The sequence below is a fragment of the Sus scrofa genome, chromosome 13 (genome assembly GCF_054392235.1).
Source record: "Sus scrofa isolate SSC_HxYL_T2T_F1_AM1 chromosome 13, Sscrofa_HxYL_maternal_Yorkshire_Landrace_v2.0, whole genome shotgun sequence".
NCBI classification, from domain to species: Eukaryota; Metazoa; Chordata; class Mammalia; order Artiodactyla; family Suidae; genus Sus; species Sus scrofa.
Window position 1 is genome coordinate 47105410 of NC_139395.1, and position 27318 is coordinate 47132727.

Consider the following 27318-nt stretch of genomic DNA (forward strand, 5'->3'; position numbering starts at 1 on the left):
GCCATTTGTACCTTCTCTGGAAAAATGTTTATCCAATTCCCTTGACTATTTATGAATGGGATTGTTTCTTAACTCTTTTTCTTTTTTTGTAACTGCAGCTGGTGGCCTACACCACAGCCACAGTGCCAGATCTGAGCCACGTCGTCAACCTACACCACAGCTCATAGCAATGCCAGCCACGTCGTCAACCTACACCACAGCTCATATCAATGCCAGATTCTTAACCCACTGAGAGAGGCTAGGGATCAAACCCACGTCCTCATGGATACTAGTCAGGTTCATTACCACTGCACCACAATGGGAACTCCTGTTTCTTAACTCTTAATTGGCAAAATGAGATAAACTGTCTCTTAGAACAACACAAAAGTTATGTTTGTTGTTGTTATCTACCTTATGCTTGGAAGCTTGGAATGTTCCTTCCACTGTCCTTAGCCCAGAGCTGCCCCTCATCCTTCAGTCCTTTAAGTCTCCCAGCCACTCTTTCCTTGATCATCCAGTATCATGTGTTCTGTTCTGGAAGGTTAATTATTTTCAATTACAGAACCTTACTTAATTTCTTCATAGCACTTATCACAAATGATAATTGTTTTGTCTATAATTTGTTTATTCTTTGTCTCTCATCCTAGCATGTATGCTCCATGAAGGAACAGGACTTTTTTGCTTTTACACTAATGAGCACCGTGCCTGGGATCTAGTAGATGCACAATAAGTTTTGAATAAGGATACAGAAGCCTAGAATCTCACATTTAGTATAAGAGCAGTAACACCTCGTGACTACAGCTAGTCATACTAAATAAAGGGAAATCCCTCTTCAAACCTATTGCCAAGACAGAGAATATTATTGGCATTTTTATTCAGCCGAGTTTTTTTTTCTTTTTTTTTAGGGCCTCTCCTGCAGCATATGGACGTTCCCGTGCTAGGGGTCAAATCAGAGCTGCAGATGCCAGCCTATGCCACAGCCACAGCAATGCAGGATCTGAGCCACATCTGCAACTTACACCACATCTTGTGGCAACACTGGGTCCTTAACCCACTGAGCGAGGCCAGGGATCAAACCTGCATCCTCATGGATATTAGTTGGGTTCTTAACCTGCTGAGCCACAATGGGCGCTCCCTTAGCTGAGTTTTAAAAACACCTGTGCTTCTGACAATAAAGAATTATGTGGGAGTTTGCTACTGTGTGACTCAGCGGGTTAAGGACCAGACGTTGTCTCTATGAGGTTGCGGGTTTGATCCCTGGCCTCACTCAGTGGGTTAAGGACCCAGTGTTGCCATGAGCTGCAGTGTAGGTTGCAGACCCAGCTTGGATCCCATGTTGCTACAGCTGTGGTGCAGGCCGGCAGCTGTAGCTCCGATTGGACCCCTAGCCTGGGAACTTCCATGTGCCACAGGTGTGACCCTAAAAAACAATTAAAAAAAAAAAAAAAAAAGTACACAAGAGCCAATGTTAAGAAGTCTCAGTGGCCAAATCTAGAATAATCTGAGGAACAAAATATCCGTCAAGTCCCAACTGACTGATAAATGTGTGCCAAGAGACAACAACTCCTTAAAGAACTGTAATTTATTTTATTTGGGGGGGTTGGTTTTTTTTTTTTTTTTTGGTCTTTTTGTCTTTTTTAGGGCCACAGCCCCAGCATATGGAGGTTCCCAGGCTAGGGGCCCAATCGGAGCTGCAGCTGCCAGCCTACACCACAGCAACAGCAATGTCGGATCCAAGCCACGTCTGCAACCTACACCATAGCTCACGGTAATGCCAAACCCTTAACCCAATAAGTGTGGCCAGGGATTGAACCTGAGAGCTCATGGATGCTAGTTGGGTTTGCTAACCACTGAACCACAATGGGAACTCCTTGGTTTTTGTTTAAATGTTGCCACAAGGGAGTTCCCATTGTGGTGCAATGGAAACGAATCCAAATAGGCACCACGAGGCTGTGACGCAGGCCAGGAGCTGTAGGTCCAACTGAACCCCTAGCCTGAGAACCTTCATATGCCACCACTTTTTAGGTGTGGCCCTAAAAAGACAAAAAAATACAAAACAAATGTTGCTACAAATGCAACACAAGGAATTTTCCAGGCCAGGGACTGAACCAGAGCCACTGCAGAGACAATATCGAGTAGTTATGATGTAAGCCACAGGGAAAATCCAATTTATTTTAATTAATAAGTACAGAAGTGGGGAATTCCCATCACAGCTCAGCAGTGATGAATCCGACTAGCATCCATGAGGATGAGTTTGATCCCTGGCCTCAGTCAGTGGGTTAAGGATCCAGTGTTGCTGTGAGCCGGGGTGTAGGTTGTAGACATGGCTAGAATCTGGCATTGCTGTGGCTGTAGCATAGGCCAGCAGCTGCACCTCCAATTTAACTCCTATCCTGGAAACATCCACATGCTGCCAGTGTGGCCCTACAGAGACAAAAAAAAAAAAAAAAAAAAAAAAAAAAAGAAGAAGAAGAAGTAGGGGAGTTGCTGCTGTGGCACAGTGGGTTAATGATCTGGCTTGTCTCTGTGGTTTGATTCCCAGCCCAGTACGATGGGTTGCTGGCATTGCTGCAGCTGTGGCATAGGTTGCTGATGCGGCTCAGAACTTCCACATGCGATGGGTACAGCAGAAAAAGGGAAAAAAACCGAAAGATGATGAAAAGAGACGTCACTATCAGGCATGCAACACAGTAATAATTGTTGCAGGCAAGAACAATGGATGGATTTGAAAACTACTGAGCTGAAGTATAAGAAGAAGTAGATATTTAGAGAATCTCAAAGTATCTCCCAATATGACACTCATTAATTACAATGGGAAAACTTTACAGTGGAGAAGTCTGGCAGATACCACCTTAACTAAGTGATCAAAGTTAAATCACCAGTAACAAGATCTATACCTCCTAGCATGATGAACTGAAGAGGACAAAGGATCATTTCTATTGACCAAAATATATAACCTCAATCTAATCATCAGGAAATATAAGACAAATCCAAATGTAGGAACATTCTACAAAATAACTACTAGTACTCTTCAAAAGTGTCAAGGTTATGAAAGACAAAGACTGAGAAATTGTCCCAGACTAGAGAAGACCAAGGAAGACTAAATGCAAAGTGAAATCCTGGACCAGAAAAAGGATGTAAGTGGGAAAATTCCAAATTCTGCATAAATCATACAGATTACTTAATAGTATTATATCAATGTTCCCCTCCTGGCTTTGGTAATAATAAATTATACTATTATTATGGTTTTTAAAATGATACTTTTGGAGTTCCTATCGTGGCTCAGTGGAAATGAATCTGACTAGGAACAATGAGGTTGCGGGTTCGATCCCTGGCCTTGCTCAGCGGGTTAAAGATCCAGCGTTGCCGTGAGCTGTGGTGTGGATCCACAGACGTGGCTTGGATCTGATATTGCTGTGGCTGTGGCGGAGGCCAGCAACTGCAGCTCCGATTTGACCCCTAGCCTGGGAACCTCAATATGCCTGAGTGCAGCCCCAAAAAGCAAAAAAAAAAAAAAAAAAAGATACTTTATTGGTACTAGACAACCAGCCTAAAGATTTTTAGTGCAAGTCCCTTTACTAACAATAGGCATGAAATAGCACCATCCTTAAAATCTAAACCCTTTTAAATCAGGTACTTGGAGTTCCCATCGTGGCTCAACAGGTTAAGAACCCAACATTGTCTCTGTGAGGATGTGGGTTCAACCCCCGGCCTTGCTTGGTGGGTTAAGGATCCAGCATTGCCACGAGCTGTGGCAAAGGCTGAAGATTTGGCTCAGACCTAGTGTTGCCATTGCTGTGGCATAGGCCTCAGCTGTAGCTCTGATTTAACCCCTAGCCCAGAAATTTCCATATGTCACAGGTGTGGCCATAAAAAAAAACTAAAAATAAAATAAAAATAGATACTGAAATTCACTTAAGGATCTTGAAGGCAGTATTAAATAAATGCCAGGTTTTCACAGGCCCTCATTCACTTCTGAACACTGGTTGACACTATTACATTGCAGTCTGCTGGAGCACAGACCACAGCACAACTTTAGCCACAGTGAGTTAATTTCCAACAAGCCAAAGGCTCTTCCTAAGAGCTGAACTGCTGGAGCAGCACACAGTGGCTTTTTCTTTCTTTCTTTTCTTTTTTTTTTTTTTTTTTTTTTGCTGTACCGGCGGCATGCAGATCCACATTCCCAGGCCAGGGATCAAACTCTTGCCACAGCTATAACCAGAGCCAATGCAATAATGCCAGATCTTTAACCCACTGAACCACAAGGGAGCACTCCATGTTGGCTTTTTCTTAACTGCTCTCCTATTCTAGCTGAAAAATAGCTCGCTCTACCCAGAAATCTATGAGGGTTAAATTTACACCATTATGCTTCTGGCCAAACAGAGAAAACAAAAAGCATGCAATGTTCCCTTCTCCTTCAATAGGACACATCGTTTGGACACTGAAACAAAAGAGGGGAGGGGAGGCAGGATTTGTGTTGACAAAGATGTTTTTCCGTGCTCTATAATCCTTTCCAAACTACTGAATTTAAGACCAATGCACTGGTTAATAAAGCAGTGGGCTCATCAGCTTGGATTATGTTGGTTACATCCAAATCCACATCTGGCCATCTGAAGCATCTTGGAGAGACCATCAACTCACAGCTTTCAATTCATATAGACATTTTAAAATATCATCATAGTAGAAAAAATAAAACAAAAACAAAAATAAGGTATCGTCTTTGTGGGACTCAAGAGTTGAAAAGATGGGTCACTCTTCCTGCATGCGGTATGCATCCAATACAGGGCTGATGGTCCTGCCATACACATTGGGGAGCCAGTACATGATTTACATGGAGCAATAAGCCATCCAATGACAGGGCTTTACCTGGTATATTAGCATCATGGGAGAATTAGAACTATTATTTCTGCAACTTTCCTACTATTTTATTTAATTAATTAATCTTATTTTTGTCTTTTTGTCTTTTTAGGGCTGTACTCGCAGCATATGGAAGTTTCTGGGCTAGGGGTTGAATCAGAGCTGTTGCTGCCAGCCTTCACCAGAGCCACAGCAACACAGGATCCAAGCCGCATCTGCGACCTACACCACAGCTCACAGCAACGCAGGATCCGAACTGCGTCTATGACCTACATACACCACAGCTCATGGCAACACTGGATCCTTAATCCACTGAGCGAGGCCAGGGATCAAACCCACAACCTCATAGTTTCTAGTCGATGCGTTTCTGCTGTGCCACGATGAGAACTCCTATAATTTTATTTCAAAATAAAAAGTAAAAACCCTCTGCTATCAATCTTTGAAAACATGACTCAGACCAAAAATATCTTTCATTTTCTCTGAATAAACTGGACTTCATTTGACTTAAAAAGGTATCAATTTAATTGTTGTGTTGAGAAAGTGTATTTATTTTCCCTAGTGAAAATGCATCCCAAGGAAAGAAAATCAAGTAGATACTAAGTGTTTTGCTAGGGCTTTTTTTTTTTTTCCCTGTCTTTTTTCAGCTGTACCTGCAGCACATGAAAGTTCCCAGGCCAGGGATCAAATCTGAGCTGCAGCTGAAACCTACACCACAACTACAGGGACACTGGATCCTTAATCCATTGCTCCAGTGTGCCACTACAGAAACAACACTGGATCCTTAACCCGCTGCACCACAGTGGGCACTACTGCTATGGGTTTTAAAGACTTCTGTTCCCTAGTCTGAGAGAAGGTTGGGGGAAAAACTGAACCAATCTATGATCGACAGTCCTTCCCCTGGGAAGTACCTTGAGATTTTAACTTGTCTCAGTTCTGGTGGTCGTGATTTAAAAAACATTTCTCTGGGAAGTTCCCGTGGTGGCAGTAATGACCCCAACTGGTATCCACAAGGATGCACGTTCGATCCCTGGCCTTGCTCAGGAGGTTAAGGATATTTCTAGTAGGTTCTGGCATATTTATAACAGAAGATTTGGCCATGCGTGTGTTGAGTGTGGGTGAACAGGCAGCTAAAGCTTTATAAAGCTTTTGTAACTTGTTTCTTAGCCACTTAGAAATGACACTGTATTTGATTCTGTATTTGTTTTTGGCTTCTCTCTCATTTCTCAGCTTTAGAAGATTTATTCCTCTAAATTCAATATTATTCTGATTTTGTTTTGAAAACAGTAACAAACAAACCACCCAATTCAAAACTGCACAAAAGGGAGTTCCTGTCTTAGCACAGTGGAAATGAATCCGACTAGGAACCATGAGGTTGCTGGTTCGATCCCTGGCCTCGCTCAGTGGGTTAAGGATTCAGTGTTGCCGTGAGCTGTGGTGTATGTAGGTCGTAGACACAGTTCGGATCCTGCGTTGCTGTGGCTGTGGTGTAGGCCCACATCTACAATTCCGATTTGACCCCTAGCCTGGGAACCTCCATGTGCCGCAGGTACGGACCTAAAAAGACAAAAAAAAAGTTAAACACAGAATTACTAGATGATCCAGCAATTCCACTCCTAGGTATATACCCAAAATAACCGAAAACAAGGACTCAAATACTTTTGAAGTAATTTTCTCAGAAGCATTATTCATAATAGCCAAAAAGTAGAAACCCAAGTATCTATCAACGGATGAACAGATAAACAAAATACAGCATATATTTATGATGGAATAATATTAAGCCAAAAAAACAAAAGAAATTCTGACATATGTGACCACATGGATGAACTAAATGAAGTAAGCCAGAAACAAAAGAACAAAAATTACATGATTCCACTTATATGAAATATCTACAACAGGCAAATCTGTAGATACAGAAAGTAGATTAGAGGGTACCAGGGGCTCAGATGAAGGGACAGTGGGGAGTTACAACCTAATGGGTATAGAATTATTGTTTCAGGTGATGTGAAAGTTCTGGAAATAGATAATGGTAATGGTATACCACACTGAATGTATTTAATGCTACTAAATTATACACTTAAAAATGGTAAATTTTATATTATGTATACTTTATCACAATAAAAGATTTAAGGAAACAAAAGTCAATACTGGTAAGGACTCTTTTCTAAATCAAGGATCCTCCAAGTAAAGAATGGTGCAAAGAGTTCCCATCATGGCTCAGCGGAAACAAATCTGACTAGTAAACATGAGGACACAGGTTCAATCCCTGGCCTCGTTCAGTGGGTTAAGGATCTAGCATTACTGTGAGCTATGGTTTAGGTTGCAGACAAGGTTCAGATCTCATGTTGCTTTGGCTGTGGTATAGGCCAGCAGCTCCAATTCGACTCCTAGCCTGGGAACCTCCATATGCCTCTGGTACAGCCCTAAAAAGACCCAAAAAAAAAAAAAAAAAAAAAAATGGTGCAAGCTGAATGCATACAGCTTTAGAAAAGTAAAAAACAAAACACAAAAGGAATTCTCTTTTAGCAGAGTGAGTTAAAGATCTGGCATTGTCACTGCAGGGGCTTGGGTCTCTTGCTGTGGCTCAGGTTTGATCTCTGGCCTGGAACTTCCACATGCTGCAAATGTAGCCACCCCCCCCCCAAAAAAAAATAAAACCCAAAAAACGACGTAATTTACACATGAAGGGCAATCACAGAAATATATAAACATAGTGACAAAAATCAGATTTAAAGGAGTTCCCACTATGGTGCAACAGGATTAGCAGAATCTCTGGAGCTCTGGAAGGCAGGTTTGATTCCCAGCCCAGCACAGTGAGTTCAGGATCCAGCATTGCCACAGCTGTGCTGTAGGTCACAAATGTGGCTTGGATCTGACTCCTGGCCCAGAGCTCCTTATGCCGGGGGTGGCCAAAAAGAAAAAAGAAAAAAAAAAATCAGATTTTAAAATAAAGTGACTCTTTGCTGTAAGCAGAAATTGACAACACTGTAAGTAACTATAATAGAAAAAATAAAAAATCCTAAAAAAAAATAAAGAGGCTTAAATTTTGGTATATATTCATAGGGTTCTAGTCTATAAAGTTAATTTACATTTTAAAACAGATTATTTTTTCCATTAAAAGTTAGGACCTCCAGGCCCAAGACCTTCTGTAAATTTCTTACCATTGATTTGTTTCTTCAGCATATACAGACACAAGCTCCACAGAGCCTTGTTGTCAGCTGTCTCATTGCCTTAGCCTGGAAAGCATCCAATTTGCCCTCCCCTGGAACCAGAGAAGTGCTGCCCCTTCTTTCCTAGACCATCCCAGCAAACAGGGGAAACCTTCCTGACAACAGCATGGTTTTCACCAACAGGACTTAATGCTGTGAATGCTTGGTTTCACCTATCAGTGAAATCAATTTTCAACATTTCACTGATGCTTTCAGCCTCATATTTCACTTAACCAAGTAACTCTGCTGCTTTGAGACAACAAAGATCTACACTCTCATCATATGGCCAACAAAACAAGGAAAACTGAGCTGAGGGCCTGTAAGCCCAAGACTGCTGCTCTCTCCCAACTGGCCAGTGACTGACCTTTGTACTCAGGGGTGAACTCCTTCATTTCAGGAGGGAGGGACTCGTAGAAGCGCTGCTCCCGGGAGATGAGGGGCTTGCACACAGTGTGGTCATCGTAGCGCATCATGCTGCTGTGTCCCCCCACCTGGTGGATGAAGGGCTCCAGGAGGACTCCCCGGTCTCCCGCCCGACTTGCGTTCTTGCCATACTGCCCCACCTCCATGGTTTGACAAACACACATTGCGTTGGGGGCCGGTTGCACACTGAGGGCAGAGGATGCAGCACATGAGCCACAAAAAGAGAGCAGGGTAGAAGGTCCTGGTGAGCTGAAAACCAATGGTCAGAGTCTGTTCAGCTTATTCTTCTTTCCTAACAGAAGGGAAGAGAGGAAAAGATGGAATCAAAACACCTGGCAAGCTACAATTATCCTGGAAGTTCACAGAAGTATCTATTCCATGAAACAACAGGGATACTGTCTTATTTCCTGCTAAGTATTCCACCAGAATGCACAATACTGCCTAATTCACGAGACATACTTGGGTCAATTTTTGTTGAATGATGCAATTTTCATCTTCTCTATTCATCTTTTTATGCACAGAAGTTCATATTCTCTTCCCTTTCTACCTTTCAGATCCCTTCTAAGTTCACTAAGGGATTTGCTTTTATTTTTCTGTCTTTTGTCTTTTTAGGGCCGCACCAGAGGCATATGGAGGTTCCCAGGCTAGGGGTCGAATCAGAGCTGAAGCCACCGGTTTTGTGCACACCACAGCCATAATAATGCAGGATCCCAGCCGTGTCTGCGACCTACACCACAGGTCATGGCCATGCCTTAACCCACTGAGCAAGTCCAGGGACCGAAACTGCAACCTCATGGTTCCTAGTCGGATACCTTTCTGCTGTGCCATGACGGGAACTCCGGGATTTACGTTTAGAGCTACAGTATGTTATAGCCATAAGGAAGGCCAACTATCCCCTTCTACTTCATATTCAGTTAAGAGCTCAGGAAAAAAAAAAAAAAAAAAAACATAAGGCAACACCTTTCTGTTCAGACTTCTCATGATAAGCAGTACTGCTAAGAATATTTCCCTGACTCAAAAGCAGGGTTTTCACCTGAGAAATCAGGTCACACTAAGATTCCCAACTTTTCTGCTGAAAGTGCTGAGCACTATCCAGGGAAGGCCATTCCTCCTGAGCTGTAGAAGTATAAAAAGGCTTTGTTTTTCCCAAAAGAATTCAGGCTTCATACTTCTTCTACTTTAAATCTACAGCCATCAATTTATGCCTTGCAAGAGCTTCCACAGGGGGACAAGGAAAAGCTCTTTGTACTTAAATAACCCCCTTTTAATGTCATTTTTCTCTTAAGAAAGTTAATATAGTGGGCAACTTAATATTGAATATTTCATTCATTCATTCATTCATCAGGCTAAGTGCTGAACTGGAACTGCAGCTGTTGGCCTATGCCCAGCCACAGCCATGTGGGATCTAAGCTGCATCTGCAAACTACACCATAGTTGGCATCAATGCTGGAATCTTAACTCGCTGAGCAAGGCCAAGGATTGAACCTGCATCCCCACAGACACTATGTCAGGTTCTCAATCCGCTGAACCACAACAGGAACTCCCCTGAATATATTTTTTAAACTAGGCATGCAGGAGTTCCCTTCATGGCTCAGCGGTTAACAAACCCAACTAGGATCTGTGAGGATGTGGGTTCAATCCCTGGCCTCACTCAGTGGGTTAAAGATCCTGGAGTTCCCGTTGTGGTGCAGTGGTTAACGAATCCGACTAGGAACCATGAGGTTGCGGGTTCGGTCCCTGCCCTTGCTCAGTGGGTTAACGATCCGGCATTGCCGTGAGCTGTGGTGTAGGTTGCAGACGCGGCTCGGATCCCGCGATGCTGTGGCTCTGGTGTAGGCCAATGGCTACAGCTCCGATTCGACCCCTAGCCTGGGAACGTCCATATGCCGTGGGAGCGGCCCAAAGAAATAGCAGAAAGACCAAAAAAAAAAAAAAAAAAAAAAAAAGATCCTGCACTGCCGTGAGCTGTGGTATACGTCGCAGACACAGCTCAGATCCTGCGTTGTGTGGCTGTGGCACAGGCTGGCAGCTGTAGCTCTGATTCAACCCCTAGACTGGGAACTTCCATATGCTTCAGGTGCAGCCCTAAAAAGCAAAAAAAGAAAATTAGGAATGTAGTAGGCAAGACAACATCTGGAATAGCAATACTAAAAACAAAAAACAAAGTATTTGTAGAACAGAAATATGGTTTTACCTGCAAGAGAGAAACTATTTTTTTCTGAACAAGAAAAAATAATGAACAAAATGAGCTATGCAAGAACTCAAAATTTGCAAAACTGCAAAATTTTCTAATCCAAAACTGCCCAGCACAATATTATAAAGCAACTATAATTTTAAAAATTAATTTAAAAATTGAAGTAGTTGATTTATGGTATTGTATTGGTTTTGGGTGTACACAGTACAGTGATTCAGTATTTTCAAAGATTATAGACCATCAAGGGAGTTCCAGTCATGGCTCAGCAGTAACAAACCTGACTAGTATCCATGAGGATGCAGGTTTGATCTTTGGCCTTGTTCATTGGGTTAAGGATCTGGTGTTGCCATGAGCTTCGGTGTAGGTTACAGATGCGGCTTGCATCCTGCATTGCTGTGGCTGTAGGCTGGCAGCTGCAGCTCCAACTTGACCCCTACCCTGGGAACTTCCATGCAGCCCTAAAAAGCAAAAATAAAAAATAAAAATAAAAATAAATTTTTATATAGCATAATGTCTGTAATTCCCATGCTATGTAATATATTTTTGTTGCTCTTCTATTTTATAGATAGTAGTCTGTATTTCTTAATCCCACTGAAGCCTCTTAAGTCTTTATATTCTCTCTGAGGTCTTCTAAACATCAACCCTGTCTCAGAGTTCCTGTCGTGGCTCAATAGAAACAAATCTGACTATTATCCATGAGGAAGGACGCAGGTTCGATCCCTGGCCTTGTTCAGTGGGTTAAGGATCCAGCACTGCTCTGAGCTGTGGTGTAGGTCACAGACACCATTCAGATCTGGCATGGCTGTGGCGTAGTCCAGTAGCTACAGCTGCAATTTGACCTTTAGCCTAGGAACCTCCATATGCTGGGGGTGTGGCCCCAAAAAGACAAAAAAGAAAAAAGAAGGAGTTCCCGTCATGGCGCAGAGGTTAACGAATCCGAATAGGAACCATGAGGTTGCGGGTTCGATCCCTGGCCTTGCTCAGTGGGTTGAGGATCCAGCGTTGCCGTAAGCTGTGGTATAGGTCACAGTCAAGGCTCGGATCCCACGTTGCTGTGGCTCTAGTGTAGGCCGGTGGCTGCAGCTCCGATTAGACCCTTAGCCTGGGAACCTCCATATGCCGTGGGAACGGCCCTAGAAAAGGCAAAAAGCCAAAAAAAAAAAAGAAAAAAGAGAAAAAAGAAAATCAACTCTGCCTAAGCTAAGTTTATTTCATCCAATTATATGAAAACGAAGATAACTATTCTTGATCTATCAAAATAGCAATTTCATATGGTTCATTTTAATATTTTCAGAAATTATACAAGAAATATAGAAGCATTATAAGAAAACGCAAAAGCAGGAAAACATAAAGGAAATATACATGGGAGTTCCCACTGTGGCTCAGTGGGTTAAGAACCCAACATAATGTGTGTAAGGATTTGGGCTCAATCCCTGGCCTTTGCTCAGTGGATTAAGGATCCGGCATTGCTGCAAGCTGTGGCATAGGTTGCAGATGCTCCCCGGTCCTCAAGATGCTGTGGCTGTGGCATAGGCCAGCAGCTGCAGCTCCGATTTGACTCCTAGCCTGAGAACTTCCATATGCAGCTGGTGTGGAACTTAAAAAAAAATACAAATATATCACTGTTAATATTTTGTTGTGTAATTTTCCAATTGTTTCCATGTGGTACATGTACATGCAGGCATACCCACACAGAAGAGATTTTGTAGAAATGGAAACTAACTACTTACAGGAAATGTTGTAATCCAATTAGCAATATATTCCCATGTCAATACATGCATTTCTTTACCAATTAAAAAAAAAAAAAAAAAAGAAAAAACCCACAAAGAAAGCCGCCTAGGAAACCATGCTCTATTTCACTACTATCAACAAAAACAAATTATTCTCTACCCCAGTCCCACTTACCCGAACAGATCAGCACCACTTTAATGCATACACAGTTTTGCTTAGCTATTCATTTTTCTGGTCTTTCAGGGTAAGACAACTTCCTGCCACAGGAAGTTTTCCCTGACTCCATTCTCTTCTAACAAAAGTTCAATGTACACCCCTACAGGTCCTACGGCACCTGTACCAAATCTAAAGCAGCAATGTAGCAATGTGCTTTTATCTATTTTCTCATCTGTCACCACCACCAACCATTCTCTCTTATCTCCTTCTAGGGTCCAAGGCAATTCCTGGCACACAGTACTGCTCAAGAAAATGTTTGTTAGGAGTTCCCACTGTGGCACAGTGGGTTAAGAATCCAGAGTTGCCACAGCTGAAGCCTGGGTTCGATCCCTGGCCCAGGTACTTTTACATGCCTGAGCGTGGCCAAAAAGAAAAAAGTTTCCTCATGAAGACTTGCCACTGCCAACCCTGTGGGAAATGCTGATGCTGGTGAAAGACTTGAGCTTGCCTCACCTACTGCACAGCCTTGAAAGTTCTGGAATTATTATTATTATTATTTTTTTTTTTTGTCTTTTGTCTTAGGGCTGCACCTGCGGCATATGGAGGTTCCCAGGCCAGGGGTCCAATCAGAGCTATGGCTGCCAGGCTACATCAGCGCCACAGCAATGCCAGATCCAAGCCGAGTCTGCGACCTACACCACGGCTCACGGCAATGCTGGATCCTTAACCCACTGAGCGAGGCCAGGGATCAAACCCTCAACCTCATGGTTCCTAGTCGGATTCGTTTCTGCTGAGCCACAACAGGAATCCCCCAGCAAAACTTCTTTTTTTTTTTAAATGACCACATCTACAGCATATGGAAGTTCCTGGGCCAGGACTGAATCCAAGCTGCAGCTGCAAGCTACACCACAGCTGTGTTAACACCAGATCCTCTAACCCATTGCACTGGGCCAGGGATTAAATCCAAGCCTCTGCAGCAACCTGAGCCACTACAGTCAGATTCTTAACCAACTGTGCCATAGTGGGAACTCCTGCTCCAACTCTTTTTGATGAACAACCAGAGGTTGTTCCTGAAGTCTGGTATCCATCAAAGCCCAGTGTATAAACCAGGCACTAAGATGGCTGTGGATGACTGGGTCATTCCCCACTATTTCTCTGCTAATACAACAGGAATCTTGTTCAGGTAGCCAAAACTCAAGGGAATATGAAACCCCATTCCAGCTCCGGGAGAATCTTTAACAATACTCCAGCTTTGCTGAACTAATTTAGGAAAAAAAGTATGTGATTCTCTTTTTTCCAGTGAGATGAGGGGAAGTTGGCCAGGGATTCTCTGGGAAAAGTTACCTGGCTCTAAAAGAACATGAAGAGAGGCGTAACTCCTCTTCCTCAGGATATTAGTCTGTCTGGATGGGATATCCAGGGATGTCTGGATATGGCTACCTTGTGACTCTAAAAGATACTTGCTTAAGGCAAGGCCTAAAAGCTGAGCATGCACAACAGAAAGAGAAAAAAGCAGGGTCCATGACGCTGTTCACTCAGGTACTGGATATCCTGTTACGTAACAAAAATAAATTTATCTTTATGCATTAGCTTTGGCTGTCACTTGCAGCCAAAACCGTCATTGAAGGACAGAAATAGTTGCATCAAAATCCCCAGATCTCCAGTTAATACACTTTGCAAATAAAGAGGTCACAAAGTGTTTTCTGATAACAAGAAAATTTCCAACAACTGAAGAACAAGTCCTTTCACTAATGACAAAGGGGACATTGTCCATAAGCCCCAAAACGAAAAATGTAGCTCTATGATTTTTAAAGTGTCCCTGAAAGCAGAGAATCTGAATTATATCTGGTCCATAGGGCTGGCACCAAGATAATAAAAAAGAATCTGACAAAACAGAAAATTCACTAAGTAGGAATAAACCTGTCCAAATATTCAAGTAATTAGTTTAAAACTGATTCCACTATGCTTCAACAAAGAGGCAGACCATAAAAGAAACTTCTATTCTCGCCGCATCAGGACCTTACTGATCAAAAAAAAATTTTTTAACCAATGTTTTTAAATTCAATGGAGTCAATAAATCTTACTTTCCAGAGTATAACTAATTCTCAAAGATTCTGCAGACTGTCCTCTGCAGAATACACTAACTTTATTTCAAACAGTTTACACCATTTAAGATGTCAACAGTTTCTGCAGTCTTTTCTAGGCTTAAGAAACTACTACCCTGAAGAAAAACTTGTGGAATCATTATGCAACTACAGATGTGATAAATTCATTGAATAATAATTAAAAAATAAATTTAAAAAATAAATAAAAAATACTGAAAAAATTAAAAAAATAAAAACAAAAAATAAAAAAATAAGTATAAATAGTCAAAAAAAACCTTGTGAATTAATTCTTTAAAAGCTAGAAAGTAACAAAGATAATAGCAGATAACTGAAATGATGAGGGACTCTGGTTTCACTGCCATGGGTTAAACTAAAAACAAATAATAAAAAAAACATGGGAATATGTTGGTTTTTGTTTTTTTAACAAAATTCCAAAGGCCTCCCCTAAGGAAAACTATAAATGGCACTCTTTTCCCTATGTAACATCTGACAGCTGTGTCACAACCAAAATCATGCCCAAGCTTCACTCTTCTGTGTGGTTTTGTCCCATGTAAATGTATTCCCAAATTATCTGTCTAGTCTGTTTTCCAGGTAACATTCATTAAGAATTTTCTCTGGTGGAGTTTGCCTTGTGGTGAAGTGGAAACAAATCTGACTAGGAACCATGAGGCTGCAGGTTTGAGCCCTGGCCTTGCTCAGTGGGTTAAGGATCCAGCAATGCTCTGAGATATGGTGTAGGTCGCAGACACAGCTCAGATCTGGTGTTGCTGTGGCTGTGGTGCAGGCCGGTAGCTGTAGCTTCGATTAGACCCCCCCTGGCTGGGAACCCCCATATGCCACAGGTTCAGCCCTAAAAAGCAAAAGAAAAAAAAATAAAAATAAGACAATTTTATATTTTTCTTTGGAAAGGTGGAATCCCTATAGATACAGGCCCCTATGCTAGGTGTCAAGCAAAGGAATGAAGCATGGTGCTTGAGCATTACAAAACGGCCGCTTTAATTCCACTACTCAGATGTGTCTAAAACAGACCTAGGAATCACATATATGGAGGAACTTGTGAGCTGCCACCCCAGTTTTTAAAACTAGCTGAAAGATGACATTTATTAAAAGCATCTCCAGGAACAAATGGGCTCTTACTCTCCCCAGTCATCCTGATGGCCCTTTGCTAAGACTGACAAACATGCACAAGTGAAAAGCAACTGGGAGTTGGGTTAAGGATCCAGCACTGCTTGCAGCTGTGGCACAGGGTCACAGCTGCAGCTCAGATATGATCTCTCACCTGGGAACTTCCATAATGCCAAGGAGGGGGGGGAGTGACAGTAAGTGCAGCTTCCATTAGTATTTAATTTCTACAGCCTAATTCTTCGACATGCAACTCTGAAGTAGCATTTGCCCAGATTCAGAGTTGAAAGGAAAATTTCCTCGCCACAACTTTTTGTCCCTGCCTACTCTGGAGGGCATTAAGGAGCATTAAAGCAAAGAAACTATAAGGAAGACCGTTCTAAGGGTTTTGAAAAGGATCCTTAGGAAACTGTCTTGGACAGCTCTAATAGAACACTATCATAGATTGGGTGTTCCAGAGAAATCTGTTCCAGAGACTACGAAGTTAAACATCAAGGTAATGGCAAATTTGATGTTTGATGAGTCACTTGTCCTCACATGATGGAAGGGATGAAGGGGCTCTCTAAGGCCTCTTTTATAAGGGCATAAAACCCATTCACGAGGGCTCCACCTTCACATAATCACCTCTCAAAGGCCACACCTCCAAATACCATCACTTTGGAAATTAGGTTTCAACATAGGTTTGTGTTCCCCCTAACACAAACATTAGGTTTATGTTAGGGGGAACACAAACATTCAGTCTATAGGAGAAATCATGATCAGTGTTTTAAGCTCTACTTCCAGATTATCTGTTTGCTCTTTTCTTGATGAGACTTCACCATTTCTGTCATGACTTGATTGGTTATTTGTTGAGGAAATCTTGTTTTTATGAAAAGGAGCTTGTCCTTTTCTATGGAACAGTGTGTAGCATCGTGTGTATTGGATTGAAAAAAAAAATTTTTTTGTCGCTTTTAGGGCTGCACCCAAGGCATATGGAAGTTCCCAGGCTAAAGGTCAAATCAGAGCTGTAGCTGCTGGCCTACAACACAGCCACAGCAATGCCAGATGCTTAACCCACTGAGTGAGGCGAGAGATCCAACCCACATCCTCATGGTTACTAGCCAGGTTGATTAGCACTGAACCACGACAGGAACTCTGGATTGAAAATTATTTTACTTCCAAATGTTTAAAGAAAATTTCCACTGCTGAAACAATGCTTTTCAGCATTTAGTAGTAAAGCTCCTCTCCAATGAACATAATCTTGAATGAAAATGAATCAAGAATATTATCTTTATTATGCATTCAAGTAGACAAAACCACTGTGTTTTGACTACCATGTTTTTACTGGGTTGTTTGCATTAGGGTCTGAATCAGGTCCTAGGGCAGGTGGGAAACTATAGCACCAAGCTAGGCTTTGGTTTGCTAAAACAGTTACTTTGGAAAACATCAAGTTTTGGGTTTTGGCAAAATCATGTGATTAAAATTACATGACCCAGTAGATAACTCCTATGCCCTAAATAGAGGATGCAGTTTTATTCCTTTTTTTTTTTTTTGGTCTTATCTTTAAAAAAAAAAAAAAAAAAAAAAAAACCTGTGACCTAATCAAAGGACCAGTGGCATGGCTTGTAGGGTTTTCGGTGACAGCTATACTTTCTTTAGCACTGCCATCTGTCTCATGAGCAGAGCAGAGAAGCAGCAACAGACATTCTTCACAAATGTGGGTAACTGCAGTAAAGAGGATCTAAAGTAGCCCCAATTCCCTCCATATGTCCTGGTGATTGACATTCAGAGACGAAACAGTGTAGTCCGACTCGCCCATTTTTACTTATTTATTTTGCTTTTTAGGGCTGCACCCTCGGCATACGGAGGTTCCTAGGCTAGGGACTGAATAGGAGCTACAGCTGCCAGCCCACACCACAGCCACAGCAGATCCGAGCCATGTCTGCAACCTATACCACAGCTTATAGCAATGCCAGATCCTTAACCCACTGAGCAAGGCCAGCGATTGAACCCAAAACCTCATGCTTCCTAGTCGGATTGTTTCCTTTGTGCCACAACGGGAAGTCCTGATTCAGCTTATTTTAGATCAATGGAAATTTATATTAAGATGGTTCAAACTGGAGTTCCCTGGTGGCCTAGCAGGTTAAGAATCTGGTGTTGCTACTGCCGTGGCTGAGGTTGCTGCTGTGGTGTGGGTTCGATCCCTGGTCCAGGAACTTTTGCATGCTGCATGCTCAACCAAAAAATAAATGGTTACAGTTTTGTCATCTTATGAATGAACTGATCTGCCAAAGGTCATGAAGTTCCATGACTCTGCCTATGAGTCTGTACACCACCAACTACATCTCTATTTGTCCTTCATTTGCTTTAAAAAACTGCATAAAAGAAGAAGTAGGCTATTTTTAAAAAGAACTTGCTGAGATTCTGAAGTTGAAATTTTTTTCACTGGTGAATAACAACAAAAGTAAATAAAATTGCACTGCAAAGACATTAGTTAAAATCATTAGGTTGAACTCTTTGAACATATATAATTGAACTCTAAAATGAATTGGTATTTTTGGATTTTTTTTTTTTTTTTTTGGTCTTTTGTATTTTTAGGGCTGAAACCGTGGCATATGGAGGTTCCCAGACTAGGGGTGGAATCGGAGCTACAGCTGCCAGCCTACACCACAGCCACAGCAACGCAGGATCTGAGCCATGTCTGCAATCTTCACCACAGCTCATAGTAACACCAGACCCTTAAACCACTAAGTGAAGCCAGAGTTGAACCTGAATCCTCATGGATCCTCCTTGGGTTCATTAACCACTGAGCCACAATGGCAACTCCTGAATTACGTCTCTATTCAAGTAAAATGAAGTTTCTGATATTGCTGAAATTTAAATATTAAATTTGTTTTCCTTTTTCAAAGCAAAAGCTGTTGGTGAGGTTAAAATGACTATCGAATGTATGGTTTGTAAAATGAGATTTTATTCTGTTAAAAAATTAAAGTGGGTGAATTGTGGTATATTCATACAATAGAAAACTACAGAGAAATGAAAAACAACTACTATCAAACACAACATAGATCAATCTCACAGGAGTGATGATACAACAAAAAAGAATCTAGACTAAAGAGGCCACGTGGTATGATTCATACCATATGTGGTATGAAATTCAGGATGATAATGCAAACCACAAAAGCGGTTTCTCTCAATACTGAGAAGGAACGCAAAGATTGAGGTGACACAGAAGAGTACTATACATATCCACTGAGCTGTGCGTGCAGATCTGTGAACTTTACTGTAAGTTAGAACAAGAAGAAAAAATCAATAGCATTCCCTATATCAGCAAAAAATTTTAGAAAATGAGAACTATTTAAATATATCCCATTTACAACAGCAACCAAAACTATATAAGTACCTATAAATCTTTAAAATACCTAAAATTTAAGTACCTATAAATCTTTAAAAATTATGACAAACCAATAATAAAACTTGACTGAAGTTCCTAAAAGAAAACATAAATACACCATATTCATGTGAGGGAGGGCTCAATATGCAAATGCAATACAATTTCAATAAAAATCCCAAGAGAGTCTCTGATGAACTTGACAAGCTGACCTTATTCACACAGAAGAATTAAGGCCAAGTAGTGTAGCTACACAGAAATGTCAAAGAGAAATGAAAGATGATATGCCCTCTCCTACAGCAAAGCTCTTTATGAAATTATAGCAATTAAGATAGAGTATACTTTGTAAAAAGAGGCAAAAAGATCAACAGAACAGAGACCTTAGGAAGAGACATGGGAGTGGGTGTGTGACTGAATTAGTATTTAAATACCCATTTAATCAACTGAAAAAGATGATCTATGTCATAAACAAGTTAGAATAACAATCTACATAAATTCTATCCCTACCTCCAACAATCCTCCAAAATAAATTCCCAATATATAAATGTGCAAAACAAAACTTTAAGGTAATCAGGAAAAAATTCAAATGCCTTTGATAAGAGATCCCAAAAAAGGAAACATTGATGAATAAGACCACATTAAAATTTTTTTTAATTTTAGGAGCTTTTATTGAAGTGTAATTTATATACCACAAAATTCACTTAAGCATACAATGCAATAATTTTTAGCAAATTTACACAATCCAATTTTTTTTTTCTTTTTTTTTTTTTCTTTCTTTTTTTTTTTTTTTTTTTTTTTGTTGTTGTTGTTGTTGCTATTTCTTGGGCCGCTCCCGCGGCATATGGAGGTTCCCAGGCTAGGGGTCGAATCGGAGCTGTAGCCACCGGCCTACGCCAGAGCCACAGCAACACGGGATCCGAGCCGCGTCTGCAACCTACACCACAGCTCACGGCAACGCCGGATCGTTAACCCACTGAGCAAGGGCAGGGACCGAACCCGCAACCTCATGGTTCCTAGTCGGATTCGTTAACCACTGCGCCACGACGGGAACTCCCCACAATCCAATTTTAAAATATTTCTATCACCCCAAAAGATCCCTCTTGCCCACTTGCAATCCCCCTATTCCATTAGCCACATTAAAATTATTTTTTTGTGTAAAAGAACTGTAAGTGAAAATAAAAGCCACATAAAGCAATGGTATTTGCAATATTTATAATTAGCAAGAAAATTAGTACGCAACATTTGAAGAACTTATATAAATAAAAGCGGGAGAAAAAACAGAAAACGGAAAAAGATGGAGTTGCCGTTGTGGCGCAGTGGTTAACAAATCCGGGGACTAGGAACCATGAGGTTGCGGGTTCGATCCCTGGCCTTGCTCAGTGGGTTAAGGATCCAGCATTGACGTGAGCCGTGGTGTAGGTCACAGATTCGGCTCGGATCCCGCGTTGCTATGGCTCTGGTGTAGGCTGGCGTCTATAGCTCCGATTAGACCCCTAGCCTGGGAACCTCCACATGCCACGGGAGCGGTCCTAGAAAAGGCAAAAAGACATTAAAAAAAAAAAAAGAAGAAGAAGAAAGAAAGAAAGAAAAAGAAAATGGAAAAAGAGACAAGGCTCAAAGGGCTAATAAATATATGATAAGAAGCACCCCTTCACAAATACCAGGGAAAGCCAAACTAAAACAGGAAACCATTTCAAGTCTGCAAGGTTGGCAAAAAATATAAAATGTGAACATATCAAGCAGTGGCTAACCAGGGAGAAATGGTTCTTTTCCTATTCTGCAGATGGTAACACACGACCAAAGATGTGTACCCTCCACAACCCAGCATGTACCCATGATGGCAGGTTCATGGATGTTCACTACAGCACTGTTATAACAGAAAAATAGGAAACGACCAAAATGTTCATCAGTGGGGGAAGGGATAAATGAATGGGTATGTTCATAAATTGCAAAGTGCTGAATTAATAATCTACACATGTCAACATGAATACATTTCAAAATAAACCAGAAAAAGTGAGTATGGAAATATCTCTAGAATGATGCCCATTTTTGTAAATTTTTTATAAAATATTAGACATCAATTTATAGACATATGTATGTATCAATAAGAACAATGATATGGAATGGAAAGACGTACATCAACTTTACAGGAGGAAAGGAAATAAGGGAATATGATCTGGGAAGAAAAGGGAATTTCAGGTCTTATTATAATTTTTAATTTATTTTAAAAAGTCTGAAATGAATACGGTAAAGTGTTAATATTTTAAAATCCATGTGCCCAGTACATTAGTATATTATTCTCTGAAGTTATATTTCATCCAAAAAAAAAAAAAAGCAGGGAGTTTGCTTTGTGGTTCAGCAATCACCGAAACTGACTAGGATCCCTGGCCTCGCTCAGTGGGTTAAGGATCTGGCATTGCCGTGAGCTGTGGTGTAGGTCACAAACAAGGCTTGGATCCCAAGTTGCTGTGGCTGTGGCCAGCAGCTGTAGCTTGGATTTGACCCTTAGCCTGGGAACTTCCATATGCTGCAAGTGTGGCCCTTAAAAAAAAAAAAAAAAGCAAAAAGCCTTCATAATGCTAAAAGTCTGATGTCAATACACAGTAAATGACAGAACAACATATTAACAACAGTTCCAAAGTAGGGTATGAATACCACCAGAGTCCCCTGTAACTGGGAAGAAAATATTGGAACTCCTTGATCTGTTTTTCTTCACTTGGACTTGAAGCACCACATTCTCCTTATCTTCCTATTACTCAGTCTGCTTAGCTGATTCTTTCTCTTCTTCCCAAACTCTTATTATAGGAGGCCTTGGGGCTCAGTCCTTGGTCCTCTTTTGTCTAGCTACACTTTCTTTTAACAGACTTCTAATTCAATCCTCTATAACACCAAATTCAATATCCAACTGCCTATTTGACCTGGTAAGTCTAAATTTAACATTGTCAAGACAGAACTCATTCCCCCCACCCCAGGGAAACCTCTACCTGCAGTCTTACCCATTCCCAGCTCCATTTTACAGCTATTCTCAGCAAAAATCCCGAAAGGCATTCCTGATTCCTCCCCTTCTATCAAACCCTACGGTATCAGTCGGATATCATGCAATCCTACTGAGTCTATCTTCAGAACATATCCAGATCCAACTACTTCTCACCACTTCGAACAGTACCACCTGGTGTGATCACAAACATCTCTCACCTCCTAACTGACATTCCAGCTTCTATTGTGGCCTTCCGCGGTCTGTTCCGGTCTGTTCGCAACACAGCAGTCAGTGACTGTTTACTGAGAGAGCATGTGACTTCTTTGTTCAAAATCCTGCAATGGCTCCCATCTCACCCAACTGCCTGCCAAGTCCTACAGGATCCCACGATATCTGCTTTCCTTTCCATTCCTATTTTATCTCTGATCTGAGTTCCTACCTCTTTCCCCATTGCTTATTACCTCATTCTAAGTCATACTGGCTAGATACACAGACATATATTAGGGGAGCAGAGAAAATGGAGGGACTCAAAACAAAGACCTCGCCTGATGGCAAAAAAAACCTGAAGGCACGTTCCTAACCAAGGAAGGGAGCTCACCTGAAGGTGGGCTTCTGGTCAGGATGAAAGGCTACCTACACAGTACAAGCCGTACAAGCCGAGGGCAGGCCTCAGGTTACACAGCTCTCATTTTGATGTTGATGGGGAAGAAATTTGGGCTTTCCTGGGAAAACAATGTCCATGTTTGCACTGGAAAACATGGATTGTTTCTCAGGTGACCTAGTCTTTCCTGCTGTTTTATTTGTTATTCAGTTTTCCTCAGTCTTTCCTGATTATTTACTTATTATTCTTATTTTCCATTCTTATTTTCCTGTGGTGATTTGTGATTTAACAAAGTTACAACAATAATATAATAAGAATTTCATCCTGAAGGACTTTCCCCTATTTAAATCCAACTTAGTTAAAACATAGTGTTTATCTATTAACTAGTTATATAGTAAACTTTAGAGTTAGGATTTTAATGAGGTTCATAAAAGTTAGACATATGTTATCCAAGAAACCTAGCTGTGAGTTTTGTCTTTGATTTTAAAAGCTTTTAAGTGATAGCTAGTTTAATTAAGTTGGTTTATATTTACTTACACTGTCTCCCTGCCACAATGCTTTGAAGATAAGCACCAGTCTACAAACAAGGTTTGTGAATGCCAAATTCTTGTGTCTGTAAACTCTTCAAATTGTAAAGACTGGCTGGCCATGGGATGATTTGTACTGTCTCTTCCTTTCCACATGATGTACTGTACCTAATTGCCCTTAAATTGTACTAAGTTTAGTTAAAACAAAGATCTTAAAACATGATGTATAGCTGCTATACCATGTAATAGTTAACCAATGTACTTTTAACACTGTGATGTAATCTCTAGTGAAAAACTGTCTATATAATCAACCACTTATGCCAATAAAATTTGAGCAGTCCAGCGCCCTGAAAGAAGGGACAAAGAGGCTGTCTCTGATGCAAAAGCCGACGCCATCCATCTCCAATTGGGAAAAAGTGTACACTCCCTGGCTGCCAGAGCTGGCCTCCGGCAATATATCTACTTTAGGGTCTTTGCACCAGCCATTCCCTCGGTCTGGACCATTCTTCCCCCATATACCCAAGTAGCTAACTCCCTCACCTCCTTCAAAAGTCTTTGCTCAAATGTCTCTCTCAATGAGGTCTACCCTAATCCCCCTAAATTTAAACTGCAAACCCATCTGGATGCTCCATCCCCCTTAATCTGTTCTATTTTTTTTTTTAACAGCAATTATCCCTTTCTGACATGTTATATATATTCGCTGATTGATTGATAATGTCTAGGATTTATTATTTTTATTATAATGTCAGCTCCATGAAGGAAAGGCTGTTTTTTCACTATGTATTACCCAAAATGCCCAGAGCAGTGTCTCGCATGTAGTAGCCACACAATAAAAACAGCTGAACAAGTGGATATATATACATGATGTATGTAACACTGTATAGAAGGATAAGTATATAACATATGAAAAGACGTTTATGACAGGACAAGGTCTTTCTTTCTATTAGGGTTGTAAATCAAAAAAAAAGTCTACAAACTTCTAACCTAGGGTTATGAAAACTAGAACAAACAGTTGACTTTACAGAGAGATTGAGCACAGGATAGAATTTCAAACCAAAGAAATAAAGAGAATACAAAATTCTGTGCTTTGACTCTAAAAGGAGCTGATATATGAAAGAAAAAAAAAGGTTTAAATGTACCTGGATAAGAACAGTAAAAATAAGAGTTCCCACTGTGGTGCCGTGGGTTAAGAACCCGACTGCAGAGGCTTTGGGTCACTGCAGAGGCACAGATTCAATCCATGGCTCAGTAGAGTGGATTAAAAGACCCGGCACTGCCACAGCTACAGTTTAGGTCGCAGCAGCTGTGGCTCAGATTCAATGCCTGGCCTGGGAACTTCCATATGCCATAGATGAGGCTATAAAAAAAATAAATGAATTTTATTAAAAAGGCAACTAAACAAGATATCAAAGGAAAAAGAAGATAGCCTACAAGGAGGAAGATTAGGCCATTTTTATTAATGATAAAAAAGAGAAACAAAGTGGAAAAATCAGTCAGACATACAGATAATCTCAATTATAAAGGATAAACCATATCAAAGACCTTGAACCAAACTTACGAGATAAAATATAAGCAGCTTTGTTTGTTAGTTGGTTTTAATTCAACGGCACAGAAAGCCTAGAAAGTGGCAAGGAATAAAAAGCCCTGGCAAAGAAAGAGAAACTGCAATCAGATATGGTAGTGAGTGAGGTCCCAACTATTTTAAGATCTAGGAAGGTACTATCTTCACAACAAGAGAAAGAGAATACCTGCTCATCAAGTTCATCAGCCTGGCAGGCACAGACGCACAAAATGCATATTTGCAGACATGCACTCTAAGGAGCTTGGTAGTATCCCAAATTCCATGGCCAATGTATTATTAAAACCTTAGATTAACCACTTGGGTTTGATATACAATCTTTTTGTAAAGAAAGGCATTGCTGATACCTTTACACTACAGAGATATATTTGCAAATTTCTGCAAATTTTTATAAAAATCGGTTTAGAAATCCAATATTTCTACCACTTGGTCTTTTTTTTTTTTTTTTTTTTTTTTTTTTTTGGTCTTTCTAGGGCCAAACCCACAGTTCCCAGGCTAGGGGTCCAATTGGGGTTATAGCTGCCAGCCTACGCCACAGACACTGCAACTCAGGATCCGAGACCTGTCTGCAACCTACACCACAGCTCACAGCAACGTTGGATCCATGAGGTTGTGGGTTAGATCCCTGGCCTTGCTCAGTGGATTGAGGATATGGCATTGCTGCAAGCTGTGGTATAGGCCGGGGAACCTCCATATGCCACAGGGGCAGCCCTAAAAAGACAAAAGACAAAAAAAAAAAAAAAAAACCCCACAAAAAAAACGATAGCTGGAGCTCCCATTGTGTCTCAGCAGTCAACGAGCCCAACTAGGATCCATGAGGATGCAGATTCAATCCCTGGCCTCGATCAGGGGGTTAAGGATCCTATGTTGCTGTGAGCCGCTGTGTAGGTAGCAGAAGTGGCTCAATCTGGCGTGGCTGCAGCTGTGGTGTAGGCTGGCAGCTGTAGCTCCCATTAGACCCCCGTCCTGGGAACATCCACATGCCTCGGGTGCGGCCCTTAAAAAAAAACCAAAAAACCAACAACAAAAAACTATAGCTGAAAACTAACACGAAAGCACATTTGTTCTCTCAAACATATAATCAAGGTAACCTAATGCTTTCTGAAATTCAAGTCGATTCTTATTTTTATATATGGGACTGTAGGTGCTAATACAGGTTATGAGGATGAGAGAGAACAATCCTCCTTCCCTCACCCCCAAAACTGTTTCAAGCAAATGCTCACAAACCTCGCCTTTGAGGAGGAAGGAAATCCAAGAGAATGTTCTTGAGCTAATAAGCAGGGTTGCCAATCTGAGCCTCCCCATGCAATCTGCCAGTGACAGAGATATTCCTTACCTAGAAACCAGAAAGGTGTGCAAAGGCCTAGATAAACCTGAAAAGTTTAAATAAGCAAAAAAAAAAAAACAAAAACAAAAAAAAAAGGCTTAAATGGCATCTATTTTGTTTGTCATAGAAAAGGAAGGAATGTTTACACTTCTGGGTCCTATCGAGCAACAAGGTAGCATGAGTAAGGGACACAGATAGCATCCTCCTGGGGACACCAAGCTGAGCATAATCAGGGAGCAGGGAGGAAAGAAAACTTGGCAGGAGGGCTAAGATGTGCCACCCCATCAAGAAACAGTCAAAACAGAATTTAGGACAAAGAGAGAAGGTAAAATCCAGTGAATCCTTTTCCTATTTCTACTGTATTTCTAAAGATTAGAAAATTGTGCTTCTCTAAATATATATACATATACATAGCAAAGATTCTTTTGAAAATGTCTGTTTTCAACTATGCTTTCAAAAAAAAGTGCAAGAAAGGGGGTTTGAGGAGAGAATTTTAACACCGCAGGTCCAAGGTGATATAGGGAAATCAAAATTACAAAACACCAAGAGAAAGGATAAACAAAGGTGTCCCCTCCTTCTCACGGAAACACTGCCTGCTCACAATTATTCTTTAACAAGAAGCCACAGGAATACCTATGCTCTCAGTTCAGGTAAGAAACACCTGAATCAGGTTAAGTCTCTGCCTAGCACAGTTAAAACTGAATATAAATTTGGTCACGGCTAGAAAGCATACATATAGACAGGAGAAATGGTTCTAAAAGGAAAACAAAACCACAGAACACTTAAACTGTAAACTGTCTAAGAAGCTAAGATATGGAATGGGGAGCTTCCTAGACCTATCATCTCATACTACTGACCTCACCAGACTCAAAGCTGGAGAGAGAAACTTCTGCACAACTAAAAGATGCAAAGGGACGGTACTAGACTTGTTCTAGCAACCTACCTAGGTTCCTGAGATGACTGGTAACTCTAGTTCCTTTTCTTCAGTTCCATCCTTCTGAAGCACAATTAAAAGAGAAGCTGAGCATGATGGGGGCAAGCTGACAGGACTGAGGCAGAGATGCACACACACCTTACGGTGACTGGCAAACTGATAGAGACACCTCCCTACTTGGAATTTACCCTCACTATAACATCTTTTGAATAAAATCTGCTCTATTTCAGAAT

General features: G+C 41.0%; 1 protein-coding gene and 1 pseudogene across 6 annotated transcripts in view; both read right to left on the minus strand.

The window, feature by feature from the left end:
* Positions 1 to 27318, minus strand: part of IP6K1 (inositol hexakisphosphate kinase 1) — a 66478-nt gene that overhangs the window by 14304 nt on the left and 24856 nt on the right. For 2 of the 6 annotated variants that reach the window (XM_003132218.5, XM_013981703.3), the window contains one exon: positions 8407 to 8757. The exons of 2 other annotated variants lie outside the window; for them this stretch is intronic. In XM_003132218.5, the coding sequence (XP_003132266.1) occupies positions 8407 to 8629 (223 nt within the window). In that variant the 5' untranslated portion in view covers positions 8630 to 8757. Of the gene's footprint in view, positions 1 to 8406; positions 9193 to 10936; positions 11118 to 11443; positions 11841 to 27318 lie in introns of those variants that run through there. 2 more of the 6 variants (XM_084988341.1, XM_084988340.1) reach the window with 2 other exon arrangements.
* On the minus strand, positions 4130 to 4950 carry LOC146397320 (aminoacyl tRNA synthase complex-interacting multifunctional protein 2 pseudogene; annotated as a pseudogene).